Here is a 14993-nt window from a genome sequence, read left to right as displayed (position 1 = left end):
CTCTCTTGGGACACCCCCTCACCTCACACCTCCGTCCACTTTACATCCTCCAATTCTGTCTATTCTTGCAATCAATGTATTATTATATCATTCATAATTGGTTGCAGCTTCTACAATTGCAGCTTAATATGTTGATGAACATAATATTCTTTTTTTTATGATAGACCCTAAAGCATATGGGCATATAGATTATATGGGATATTTAGTGGCAACTGGGGTTAAGCACTTGTTAGGCAGATTTTGACACATGCAATCTATTGTATCTCCATTAATTTTGCTTGTCTTCGATTCAGTAGAAGCTCCTTATTGAATATCCTGTTGCCCCATGCGTGTCTACCCAACATTTGTTTTACAAGAGTTATCCGGACATACATGTAAAAAATAGCTGTAGTCATTACATTATAGGAAATTATTACTATTCAATACCCTTAACATTCAGTGGTTCACTCATCCCATTAGCTACTGGTCAGAGGTATCCTCCACATGAGGTTTACTACACACAATACACAACTTTGAAGGTCACCGACTGCCTGCACTTTACAGAGAATCATGAATCTCTGTGGACTGAAAATTAAGGCTGTTGCAGGGGTTGCTAGTGACACCTGCTCCTTTTTCACCCTTTTATAGGTGCCCTGATTTGCAAGCTGACCACACTGGTTGTAACACAAAACCCAGAAGAGATACTGATTGCCAGGACCAGCAGTGGTAGGCTCCCAATACCTTTGCTTCCACACCCCGCACAACCAGTTGTTCTAACACATTCAGTTGCTTCAGAAACCTGCACCAAGTGTAGGAATCCATCTCAACTGAAATTCATGGATGCTTCATTGGACATGTGGTGCAACTGGATCCCAACATGCAGTTAAAAAAAAGGACTGGGACATGATCTACCAAGGCTCCGCTGTATTCTTCTCAAAGCTGAGAACTCTGGAGCTAATGTACTGAATTTGGCTATTTCCCGGTACGTGGAAGATGCAGAGGAATCGAAAGTGCATAAGAGACAATATTTGCTGTGTGGCAGCGAACAGGGGCCAGAGATTGCCTGTGATTGCCTGTGATGGCCCACAGAGTTGAGGAGCTGCATGATCTCTGCCTGGGCCACGTCACTGCTATAGTCGCCCCATGAGTGATCATCGGCAGATCTGAAGTGCCGCACAAGAATCCTGATAGACTGTCCAGATAGACTGTCATCTCCATACAGTGGTAAGTGGTGCTTGGTGGGGAGTGGTGGCACAGGCCACCCACTGACACCACGGGTGCCTGACCTCAAAATGGCAGCCATCTCGGACAGAGACTTACGTGTGAACACTTAAACACCTTTAGGCCACCGGTCCTGTGGTGAAACTGTACTCTTGTCAGCAATCTGGTTACCAAGAATGATCTGGTTGCAGGCTTCTTCCCTGGGAGGGCCTCTCTGCCTATACCGTTGGCCGCTACCAACTCTGAGGCCCATATTAAACTATAAGCTTGCCAAAAACAACAATCTAATTGATCAGGGACTGACAGTTACACACAAGAAGTTTAATAGTTGGTGAACAACATTTAGGAGGACATTGTGGCGGAGGGGTGTACTAATTCCCTTTGCGACCAAGGGATTATAATAAAGGCCATAGTGTCGCGAGTGCAGACCACGTGGTGGTCATGGGAGGAGAAGCGCCATGATACCTCAGTCAGAGGCCCTGCCCTGTATAAAATGCACCTGCCCACAGAGACTTGGCCGGGCATTGAATATTACAAAATCTGCATCTATAGATTGCCAGGCGGGGACCTAATCAGCACCCTCCCGCACAGCTCTTCCTGGAATTATAATGGAAGCTAGGCCTGGAGGGACTATGGCCTTCTTGGAAATTTTAAACATATCTGGTGGGATTGCTTGCGATCTAGCCCTACTTGTCTGAGATATTGGTGCAAGTGAAAGATGTCTTGGGATACCCTCTCCCAAACACTCTGAACTTTGCTTTCCTGGGGCTAAGCGATTAATCCCTTAAGCACAAACAGCTGGGGACCGCTCAATTTTATAGCTGGGCATGGGGGCAGCTCAGATGGCTCTAGCTGCCTGGAAGAAAACTGATGCTCCCTCATTGTCGCAGTGTCATGCCAGCCTCCGGCAGGGACTAACCATGGAGCGATTGGCTGATGTCCTCCTAGAGACTCTGAAAGACGTTTACTATATGCAGGGACCCTTGGTGCGATTTCTATCAAACGGCCTGCCGCTATTTTTCTGTCCTATCAGTAATAGGGCGCACCACCTCTTCCAAGTCTGAGACCCCACGAGATAGGAGGTAACCCTGTGACTCGGTCAGGCTTGGCCTGGCTACCCTTTCCAACCCTTCTGGTCTGGTCTCCCCACGCATCATTGGCTACTTCAGAAATTCCACTCATGCATGTTAATTTTATCGTTTTTTTAGGGTGTACTTGGGGGAAGGTGGCGTAAACTTGGGCACTTCATTCGCTGAGACTTGTTCAGTTGACGGTCTTAATACACTTTCTTGTTTGTTTTTCACTAAGAGACCCATCTTTTAGGAATCTGTGTATGCCGCCAGCACTTTTGAATGTAATTGTGGTCTACTGCAATGGTATTGCTGTCAATGTATACTGTGTGCCTTACTAAACTTAATAAAGAGGACACTCCCCTCCCTATATTGAATGAAATGACAGAATCCACTGGAGAGGCAAAATTCTGTCTCACGTCTGATCAAAGTTGGCTGATCAAAACATGAGTGACACAACTACCAAATACCACATGGGACGGACCTCATGCCCTTCTGTGTGCAGAGGTCTTATAAGACTCTGTGAGACAGTTAAGGAGGCCTTTAAAATATTTTTGTTGTTTTTTGTGTGGCTTCTCCTTGCTTTCCCCTCATTTAAAAAAAATATTTAGCAGTTCCAGAGCCTGAGACCCTCAAATTGATTATAAATCCTTATTATTATTATTACGTTTTCATATTAAGCTGCTGTTTCTAAGCGTTGTGAATAACAGAAGTTACTATGACCTAATGTAATGGGAACCCTAATATTTTTTTGTGCTAATGACTGACAGGTAGCAACCGGGGTAACCGTGTGGATCTCACCTTTTGCAACTACATCAAGAAATGGAATGAAGTGTCTGAGCAACAGACAAAGGGCCTCCGTGGAGCCTACGCACAAGGCTGCAGTTGTACGGTGAGTGTATTTACAGATTTGGATCCTAGGAAGATAAGCTCTAAGGGGCTGGCTGTGAGGGTTCAATTTTACAAACAGGATACAGTGAGAGTTGTATTATAAGTGAGCTTCACATCGCTGTCATTTGTTTTTAAGTTTCACCTGAGCCAGCGCATGCGCTCCTCTGGCAAGACTTTTAGTAAGTGGCCTTCAAAAAGCCACCACAGCTTTTTGTGTGGCCTAAAAGATGCGGTTACGATCACAGTTATGTCATCTGGCTTTCCTGTCTCATCATGGCTCATTAAGTGCATAGCTCGCAGGCATCCTTACAGCCCACGATCGCGATCACTTTTACTTTCACTGCCACACGGCCGCATCACTTTCACGGCCGCACGGCCAATGCTTGTTTAACTTTTAGCTCGAGGTGTGCGGTTTTCATTTGTGTTCGTTTAGTGCATAGAAACTGACATTTAAAATATATGGTGTGTACATTTCTGTTGAACTGCCTGCATGTGTTTCTTTTGGCGACTGTTGTTTCTAAAAGGCTTGGAAGGAGAGGCTTGTGAATCATTTATGACTTCAAGCGACAACAAAAGCCCTACTTGGCCTGTTACATCATCAGCTCTGTTGAAAGAGGGGCAGGGCCAAAGAAAGCGGATCATGTCTTAGGTGCACAATACTCCAGTCCTGCTATCTGTTATTGGCAGTTTACCTCTTCAATCATGATGCTCCTCTTTACAAGTGGCTGGGTAACCGAAGTTACCGGGTGCCATACATATTTCCTACTGCTCCAGGGGACGTGTGATCACTACCTTCGAGGCACACTTACAACTGGCCAGATGTCTGACTCTTCATCTCTGCTCTGTGTTTCTCCTTTCCTGCGGGTACATGTTTCACAATGTGTAATCATCTGCCCACTTTATTGGTGCAGCTTGTTGGCGTGAGTCTGTTGTGTTCAGAGATTTGCACTGCTGGCACAAAACTTCAAGATACACACAAAACCTTGTAATTCCATAAAGACTGTCTTGGGTAGTGCAGAAATTGTAATTCACGGACCACACAATTTCCTAATTATACTAATTACATGGCAGATTCTTCCTATAATTGTATTCCAGTCCTTATTAGGGTGCCTTCGAAAGCGCTGACATTCTGCCAGGCATGCAACATTCAAACTCTGTTAATTTGATGGGGTGGGTTGGGCATGCCCTGCTGCAAGCTGTGTGTGCCACTTCTATGTGTGTTCGAGTCTCGCATTAATAATCCAGCCTCTCCCAGCTCCAGGATGTCTTGCTGGCTTGCAGTTTCAACAATTCAGCAGCTCTTTAATCAATTATAAAATTAGCAGTAACCCAAGGGCAACCCATATTGCTAAAGCTCCCAAGCAGATTTCATTGTTTATCACAACATTAACTTCCAACATAAAACGCTGTTGTGCTTCTGTGACCTCAGTTTATCAGCAATATGCCGGGAAGCTGGAATGTGCAACAAGAACAAAATGGCAGCCTTCGCAGTGTGTCCTTCGTTTCATAGCTGACTGTTTTGTTTTGATTTGTTTACACTCATATAAATCCGCATGCACGCTGTTGCGGGCACTCACATACACTCGCAGTGACTGCTTTTCCTCTCTATGTACATTATTTGACTTAACTGCTATAAGTGCAATACATCATGATACATTTATATTACACCTCAAATTCAAGCAATAGGTCAGATCACAAGATCCTTAGGACTTGGGGACACACACTCAATGGTCTCCCAGATAAAAATCAACGGTGGGGAGAAGCAGCCATTTTGCTCTGCTGATCTCTGTTAGACAGCGAGGATAGCAAAGTGATTACCAAAAACTATCCACTCAGACCAGCTATACCGCAGTCCTTGATACAATGTCTAACGCTGATAAATATTTTAACAAAATAGCCCAAAAATACATAAACATTGCTTTTTACAGAAAAAAAAACAGAAAACCTAGCCATAGCTGGAAAATTCAGGTGCAGTGTAATAATTTGCAGTAAGAATCTCAAAAAAACACATTTTGGCATGTAAAGTTCTAATTGGAACTTCGTAAAGGTGAAAAGTTTATATGCTTCACAAAACTTCTCTAGCAGAATCATGAGCTTGAACATCAGTAATACTATTTCATTTATCGTAATGTACTCTGGCAGGACTTTCACAAATATTTTTTCTTCAAATGTTTTACTTGGTGCTGATGACACTGTAAACTTTTGTAAATGCTATTTTGACCCTTCCCTGGCTCTGTGAACTGACCTGTTAGATATTATAGGCACCTGTATGTAAATAGTTCATCCCTGGAATTTGACAGCTGCCGGTTCCACCCATATTAGCTTGTTGCTTGGATATGAGTTTACCTTAAATGCATGAAAAGGCAAGAGGTGTTTGGCAAAACAGGAACAAGTCGGTTTAATTAAACGCTGCGGACGGAAAAGCCTAGACAGGATGCTCAGTTTCCAAAGTTCAGGCAACTGTTATATAAAGTTCATGAGATACAATAAAGCAATTTTCTACATTCCAAAAAAGCATCTCAGTCATAAATCAACAAATACTGGCATCTGATAAGGACACAGATGGCTCTCAAACCTCAGGGAGAGCTGTTGTGGGCCTATCTGTATGTGTCCAGATGTCTGGCATGAGGAGCGTGTGATCGCTACATGTGGTGTGCATTTCATTTCCTGATTGGTTGGTACTTCTATCTACGTGTGGTATCTAGCTTTGTGGTATTCTGGGAAAAATGAGCCCTCTGGCAAGCGTGTTCTACTGGGGACAAATTTGTCGGACCTGTTTGAGGTGGAGCTGTCTCTCTGTGGGATCGGTCAGGATTTTCCCTGGGCGCACGTTTGTTTTTAGGTTTAGAGAGACTGCATCTGGTATTTGATAGGTATGGATGTGGGTCATAGAACTAGTCTAACGAGGTATATATGACTCTGGAATGATGTGGTCACCATCGCTGAATCCAATAGCATGATATGAGTTTGAAGGCCTGCGAAGGGTTTGAGGTAGAACAGGACGGTGGCGTTCTAACAGTAGTGTTTATGGTGGGTAGATGAATGGTCGGGTAGTCAAATGTCTCACGGTGCATCCAGTATTTGAGGAAAAAATCCTAACCTCACACAAGAGCCAAAGTCAAGACCTTGGCACTAGAATACATATACTAAACAGTCACTGGGCACACCTGTAAGGTCAATAGTACAGACACTACATTATTTAACATATAAGAATTTGGTTGACACCGGTTGAGTGAAAGATACGTTGTTTTATGTAGATTTCTTTCTTTCTTTCTTTTTTTCAAAACATATAATGCCAGCCGACACGTGTTTCGTCAACAGGAAAGATCCTGTGACTCTTCAGGGCTGTAAGGGCGTGAAGTAAATCTAAGAACCGGTGATAGTTCCAACCCGGTAAACGGGTAAAATTGGGTCATCAGTGCGGGACACATGTTTTGTCAACAGGAAAGATCCTGTGACTCTTCAGGGCTGTAAAGTTTACAATATACATTAAGCACACATTAGTACAGATTGGATCAAACAATAAAAACCTGAAAAGGACAAAAAAACATACATGAAAAGGAAAAAGAAACAGTTGCCAGTTAATGAAAATCACTGAAAAAAGCAATATCCCCGGAGGTCTATGCAAAAATCTTACGTGTGATCTATGCACGGGTAGGGAGGAGGTGACGAGACTATTTTTGCCAAGTCATGACAGTGACATGGTTTTTGAAGTTGCTGCACCTTGTTGGAAATCATTTTCTCTTACCATTACCGCACATTGCTTCTTCGTATGTAATGCTCTATACCGCGTGTTGGCCCGCTATTTCTGACCATTTGCCTACCATTGCTGACACAAATGATCACCTCAATCACGGCATCGGTCCCACACCCACTACTAGGGGATATGATCACCGCATGACTTACTTTTGATTTATTGTGTGTTTAGGCTTGATTTAGTTTCTAGGACTCGGTCTCCCACCGACTAGCTATCCTTATTATTGATATTTGGACATTTCTGATACATACTCTGCAGCCGTTATGCTTTTGGCATTTAGCCTATGGGTGATGCCTGCACTCATCCCATTGGGACCCATTACTTGGCAAACAATTTTTTACTCAAGGTTCGAACAATCAGGCATGAAAACAGGACACACCAAAGACAGAACACCCAAGAAAGAAAACCCGTAGAGGCAAAAGATCAGGGAAAAGAGAAATACAAGAGAAAGTTGAGATCAGGGGACACATGGAAATAGACTCAGATTCTCAAGAAGTACAGGTTGTCAATCTCTCTAACAAATCCCTTACCCAAGACATGGTCACCCTACTTAGCAAAGGGCTCAATTTCAACCCCCATGATGCAGAAGACCCCTGTAGAACCAAAATAGACCTGTACAAATTTGTCCGCCGCCTTAAACTTAAGAAACACTTTGCAAATAACCCCACCGATACCTCCACAATGGTTCCCCCTAGCACCTTTCCTACACAAACTATACAATCCATAAAAGAAATCAAAGCCACCCACTTACTGTTGACCCTGGATGAGGCAGAGGACTACCCCTACACACCTGAACATTTACTTCAGGATCTAGACATAGATGGAGATGACACAATAGCTAGCAATCTCAAACATAAATCCAGATGGACTCTCAACCTACCGGCGGGCAATCCTATAGATACTTTTCATAGTCTAGTCCTAGAGGACATTGAGCAACACAAAATTAAATCATACAAATATCATTTTAAGAACAGGGACAATCTCTCTAGAAACGAACGCTTGGCACGCAAAACTCTTGCCTCAGACAAAGACATAATATTACTAGAGGCCGACAAAGGCGGAAACGTGGTCATCATGAACAGGGAAGATTACCACAATGAGATCATGTCCCAACTCAATGACCAGACCTGTTACGCTAACATCAAAGACAATCCTACCGATCGAGTCACTCACCTCATTAACAACCAACTGAGGGAATGGCACACGGTAGGCTTACTCAATGATGAGGAAGCACAATACCTTAAAGTTGACAAACCCACCTCACCATGGTTATACACACTACCCAAAATCCACAAACGATTGCCCTTCCCTCCCGGTAGACCCATAGTCTCGGGCATAGGCGGACCAACCGAAAAACTAGCTGCATATGTCGACCTTTGCTTGAATCCCCTTGTGAAAAACCTTCCATCGTGTATTCAAGACACTAAACACATCCTCAGCATCCTTAATGACATTCAAAGGCAATCAGGGATGACAATGCCAACACTAGACGTTGTGTCTTTGTACACCTCTATAAATCCCGACAGAGGCCTCTTTTAAAGAGCCTGGTACTGTCCACGCAAAACCCTCCTTGAGCCTAAACCCAAGCAACCAACTGAAAAATTGGTATGTGTTACTACCTACTCCCCAGTTTCCAACCAGGTTAAGAAATGTGTAAAAAAGAACTGGCACATTTTAAACTCAGGGGTACTGAATTGGGACACCCCCCTGTTTGCCTTTAAGAAGAATAAAAATCTTAAGGACCAATTGGTGAGGGCAGCATTACCATCTACTAGAAATGTAACTCTTAATGATCACTGGCAATTACCCCCACTCCTTGGACACTCTCGGTGTGGTTCGTGCGTTGTGTGTGATTTTTCTATTGATGGCAAGGAATTTGTGTTTAACAATGTAAGAAGTGCACATAAAACATTTACCAACTGTAATAGTCGGAACATTGTGTATGCCATTTTCTGCCCTTGTAACCTGATATACGTGGGCCAAACTAAGCAGAAGGTCAAGCTGAGGATCTCTCAACATCGTAGCCGCATCAGGTGTAAAACACCCAACGCCCCTTTGGTTGAACATTTTTTGGAAAAGGGACACTCGGAGAATGATATCCGCTGGACTGTTATCTCACAAATCATCATTCCACCCAGGGGCGGTGATCTCACTCGCCTCTTGAACAGAGAGGAACTTAAATGGATTTTGAAGACCGATAGTCTTAACTCTGGACTTAACCTTCAAGATGAATGGACTGCTCTTATTTAGAACTAGGTGCTCCCTGTAGTCAGACGTGTATTCTGTTGTAAATATGCATTTTAACTGCACTGTCTATATGCTTTCTGTCAAGTTTGTCACTTATTTAGAACTCGGGCTGTTTGAAGTCTGCTGTAAATAGGTATTTTAACCTCACTGTTAATATGCCTTTCAAGCATGTCACTGTCCCTTCACGTCACCACTTACACCATCACTCCCTCACTGCCCCAAGATGGCGCCTATGGGAGTCCGTCATCTATTTTTATCCCCTCCCCTTGGACCAATCATGAGCTATTATATTGCCGGCTGAGCCATTCTGCTCTGAGCACGCCAGGAAATTGAACCTTCAACCGACTAACCCAGTAAGCGGATCCCCGTCTCCCTCGCCACCCGTGCTGATCGCTTTTTTGATGCACGTTAGTAATTCCCTCCTTATTCCCAGGTTCCTGGCTGCCGACGGGTTCCATTTTTTTCCGCGGCTCCCGCCACCCGATTGGGGTAAGTTATACACCCACACGCTGGCCGCGGTAATTGTTTTCAATCCCTATACGCTGACCGCGTTAATACTTTCATTCTCTTCCTTCGCCGGTCCAGGGTGAACGTTTATTTATTCTGTTACCGAGGGACAAGCCTCTACACCATGAGGCGCTCCGGTAAGCTTGTGTGCCGATTTTACTTCCACCGCCGACACTTTACCAACCACCACGGATAACATCACGTATTCCGTTTTAGACCATCTGTCACTCACTTATTACGATATATTCCCCCAATTGAGTCACGACGGGCTCGACCGCATTTTTCCGCCTCACTGGGCACATTCACTTTCGTGTTACCTCACAACTTTCACTATCGTGCTGACTTAACCTCCGCCCTCCTCACAGCATTTTGGCTGTTCACTAGGTCCTGATTTTAGAGTATTCATGCACCAACCACCGTAGGTCACGTGATAGGATTGACTAGTGCTGCGCTCACTGGTCACACTGAAGTCACTGGTTCCCTATCAAGCTCTTTACTTTGTTAATGCTATTCCTGTACTTAATGTGAAAATTTCTTCTCTCCCCCCTTTAGGCATTTAGAGGCTTAATTGCTTTAAGGCTTTTCATTGTATCTGTCCTGATGATGGACCCTGAGACTAATTAGGGGTCCGAAACGCCGTCGACTTTGTATGCACTGAAACCGAATTTTGATTACTATTGGATGCCAAGTGCATGGTTGAAATACTCTGTACATCTGTATTGTTAATAGAGTAACCTGATTTCGCATTACAAAGCCCTTCTTTGCTGTCTATATCAACCCTTTGTACCTGCCCTGTTGGTACTGGACACAGGCTTGTGGTCCACACTGGTTGATTGTTGGAAGGTATTGTTATGTGATTTGAATACATGAATCCTGAGTAAAAACTCTGAAAGACCACTGTCCGGCTGGACATGCCTTTCTAAAAATATAGATTGACTCCGTCTATATTTTATTTTTTGCTGAAATTTTTCAATGTTGGGGACCAATGTTGTTTGATAAAAAGCTAATTTGTGGCAACACACCAACATGATTGTCAACATGATGGACACTATCCTGAAGAATAACTAATTTATGTACGACCAGAAATGGTATAAACAAACTAAGGGGGTGGCCATGGGCTCGAGGTTTTCCCCCTCTCTCGCGAACCTATACATGGGCACACTTGAAGCCACATGGATCTGGGGCACATGAGGCGCACAATGGGTAGACTCAATAGTCTACTGGGGTCGTTATATTGACGACTGTCTACTTTTCTGGTCAAGATCACAAAATGAACTACAGTCATTTTTCAAACATTTAAATACCATTGACATGGACATGAAGTTCACATGTAACTACAGTTCACAAAAAGTCACCTTTTTGGACTTAGAACTATATGTCACCAATAACACCCTCCAGAGTAAGCTTTTCCGCACAGGGACATCATGTAATGCCATATTATGAGCAGACAGTTCCCATCCCAAACACCAAATTGACACAATTCCCTACGGCGAATTAGTCAGAGCCCGCAGAAACTGCAGCGAAAACGCTGAGTTCAACAAATGTGTTAATGACATGAAACACCGATTTCAAAAGCGGGGGTACAATAATAGAACCATCAACAGAGCAGTTAAACACATCAACACACTTGAACGCAGTGGCACATTACAAACTAAACATAAAGCAGTGGCGGACAACTCTCAAACTATACTTATTGCGGATTACAATGAACTCAGTCCGGTAATCAGAAATAATATCAATAGACATTGGAAAGTGCTACTAGCAGACAAATCCCTATGCCCCAACATCAGCGCAAGACCCTAACTTGTGGATATAACTTGTCTCCCTCGCTCTCGCTCTTGAATAACCTATGCGGTGACTCTACGTAGCTCACCTTTCAACAACCCACTTAGTGTACAGTGGGTTTCCTTTGGTCTCGGAATTTCCAATTGGTTTTCCTATTTGTATAAACCTGTCTCCTTCGCTCCTGTTCTAGATTCATATATGCTGAGAATATTATCTCACCTCTGTACCCAAGAGCAACTTGTATTATACGATCTATGCTGCCATTAGAATGGCCTACCACTTATTGACATCCACCAAACTTCTGGCTGGCACATTTCCGTCAAATTTGGATAACCATAATTAACTGGTATACTTTATGCTGTATGTGTCAATTTTGTTGCTGCTGACTTTATACTTGCCATGGTTTGGATTTTGTGTTCTTACACTGCACTATTACCACTATGAAATATGATAGTGTTAAGCTCATACATGTCCAAACTTGATCCTGTTCCGTCATACTATTTTCACAGTCCCTCTTCTGTTTTGTACCTTCTGCGCACTACCCTACAGTTCCTACCGCCGTTTACCCACACACCTGGTTAGCGCTCTAGTCCCCCCTGTTTTCTCCACATTCGTCACTTCCGACCTACGTCACGCATTCTTACGCTGCCCTACGCCAGAGTACTTCTACTGGTGAGCAACTTCCCCTAGGCCTCTCCCGACATCATAATGGAGACGATCCTTGACGCAAACTGATTACCCCGGGTAAGGGATCCACCAGCCAGATCGCGCACCATTCCTTTCACCAGTGCCCCATAGTACTCCCTCCTCCTTATGCTCCTCTCGTACCCTATTCTTACAGGTTACTGTGTACACAGACGTACCCGTTTGTTACTACATCTACACCCAGCCCCACCGCACCGACGGCCCCAATTTTACCTGTTTACCAGTTTGGAATTTTCACTGGTTCTTAGGTGAGTTCCGTCCCGGAGTTTTTTGCGATCTCCACGTACCCTTGCATTTCAGTATCTTTTTCTCATTCTACATGACCTCTTGTTTAACCTGACACCGGCCTCCGCCGCCTCTATGTTTTTTCTCCCTCCAGATTTACTTTACGCCCTTACAGGTATTTCTCTCTCGATTTTCTCTTTGTTATTTTCCACGACCCGCACCTTCACCGTTAATCTTCACTTCGCATGCTCACACACCTGAAGTTGTTTTTGGGATCACTCGTGCTAACAGGATCTCGTTTTAATCATAGTCAATATCATGTCTTTGGTTCTAATTTTAAAATGTTTCTATCCATTCCCGATTCACGCAATTTTCATAATACTAATGTTTTTCAGTCACAAGAAATGTCTCTCGTTCTAGTTCTGTCACATCATTAATTAAATATCCCTGTATTTATTTAGTATATACTTGCTACAAGACGCATTCGGCTCCAGGCATGACAGTCACATGGTTTTTGAAGTTGCTGCACCTTGTTGGAAATCATTTTCTCTTACCATTACCGCACATTGCTTCTTCGTATGTAATGCTCTATACCGCGTGTTGGCCCGCTATTTCTGACCATTTGCCTACCATTGCTGACACAAGTGATCACCTCAATCACGGCATCGGTCCCACACCCACTACTAGGGGATATGAACACCGCGTGACTTACTTTTGATTAATTGTGTGTTTAGGCTTGATTTAGTTTCTAGGACTCGGTCTCCCACCAACTAGCTATCCCTTTTATTGATATTTGGAAGTTTCTGATACATACTCCGCAGCCATTATGCTTTTGGCATTTAGCCTATGGGTGATGCCTGCACTCATCCCCTTGGGACCCATTACTAGGCAAACATAGTCTCGTCACCTCCTCCCCACCAATGAATAGATCACACATAAGATTTTATTATGTGTTTTTAAGTTTTTGCATAGACCTCCGGGGATCCTGCTTTTTCCAGTGATTTTCATTAACAGGCAACTGTTTCTTTTCCTTTTCATGTATTGTTTTGTTGTCCTTTTTAGGTTTTTATTGTTTGATCCAATCTGTACTAATGTGTGCTTAATGTATATTGTAAACTTTACAGCCCTGAAGAGTCACAGGATCTTTCCTGTTGACAAAACATGTGTCCCGCACGACGGCCCCAATTTTACCCGTTTACCGGGTTGGAATTATCACCGGTTCTTAGATTTACTTCACGCCCTTGCAGCCCTGAAGAGTCACAGGATCTTTCCTGTTGACAAAACACGTGTCGGCTGGCGTTATATGTTTTGAAAAAAAGAAAGAAATCTACATAAAACAAGGTATCTTTCACTCAACTGGTGTCGACCAAATTCTTATGTGTTAAATACTGTAGTATCTGTACTATTGACCTTACATGTGTGCCCAGTAACTGTTTAGTATAAGCATGATATGAGTTCATTGGAACTCCTGAAAATAATATGACAGTCACTAGCATCATTTTATCGCCATCCTTGGCATTATGCACACGGTTGTCATAGCATACATTGACATTGTTCTTACAGGTTTGGATACAGTTATGTTTTCTTAAGTCGTAACCTACATCGGCATTGTTATTACTAGCAACAGTATTGTCATTTGAGTATTGATTATGACATACATTGATTTCGTCATTGATGGTTTTAGCGCTACTGTGCAGGTAAAGATTATGACTTAAATGAACATTGCATTGAAGGGTACTGGCATGGTCATGTGGGGACACGGTATGGCATATGTTGCTATTGCGTTTATTGGTATTGATGTTGTTTGGCCTGCACACATTTAGTTAATCATTGACATTGTGTTCACCATTCCAACAAGCTCAAAGGCCCGGGCTGAAGACGGCAGGGCAAGATGTTGGTTTCAATATTGGTCTTGTGAGTCAATGCTAGAGTAGGTTGTGTGTTGAGATTTCTGCCAGTCGTTGATATCTGTACAGTCCAACTTGGCTGACATTTTTAAATAGGTAAGTGTAGTAATGTCTTCAGAATAAATCCACATTCTTGGCATAATTATAATTATCTTCCTTTATTATCAACCTAAACATAGTACAAGTGTGGCCTCAGCTTAGCAGTATCTACCATAACATTCTACTCCAAGCCCATAAAAGCACAGAACTTTAGAACAAAGAACAAAGAACAATAAGAGGATTCAACATGTTAATTATATTCTGAATATTAATTACACATATACTACACAATCCCTTTTATTTTTTACAAGAATTTCTGAATCAATGTGGAGAAATAATAAAGTAAGAAAAGATGACAACGAGTGTAACAACAGACCAAACAAAACATAAAGCAAAAATCAATTGCATAAGATTTCATTAAATAATTTGGGTTTCTTAGCAACTCTTCCACATGCAGTTTTTACATTGGATGACCATTCAGGTTCATCTTGATGCTCTTCTCGAATGGGTTCATTCACCAAATTCTCTTCAGACTCATTGGCAACTACTTCCTTCCCATCACTCATGAATCCTTCAACTTCCTTTTTCTTACCTACATTACCAACCCAACTATGATCTCTATCATTCAACCACCAATAGTTAGTATGAGGTTTAACTCTC

General features: G+C 42.9%; 1 protein-coding gene across 1 annotated transcript in view; it reads left to right on the top strand.

Annotated features, from left to right (window-relative positions):
* The window catches only part of LOC147684573 (metalloproteinase inhibitor 4-like), a 55727-nt gene that overhangs the window by 23663 nt on the left and 17071 nt on the right, over positions 1-14993 (top strand). The window contains exon 5 of the mRNA XM_086940416.1: positions 3041-3162. Within this exon, the coding sequence (XP_086796542.1) occupies positions 3041-3162 (122 nt within the window). The remainder of the gene's footprint in view (positions 1-3040; positions 3163-14993) is intronic.

Source organism: Lissotriton vulgaris, chromosome 10 (assembly GCF_964263255.1).
Source record: "Lissotriton vulgaris chromosome 10, aLisVul1.2, whole genome shotgun sequence".
NCBI lineage: Eukaryota > Metazoa > Chordata > Amphibia > Caudata > Salamandridae > Lissotriton > Lissotriton vulgaris.
This window is presented reverse-complemented; position numbering and strand designations above follow the sequence as displayed.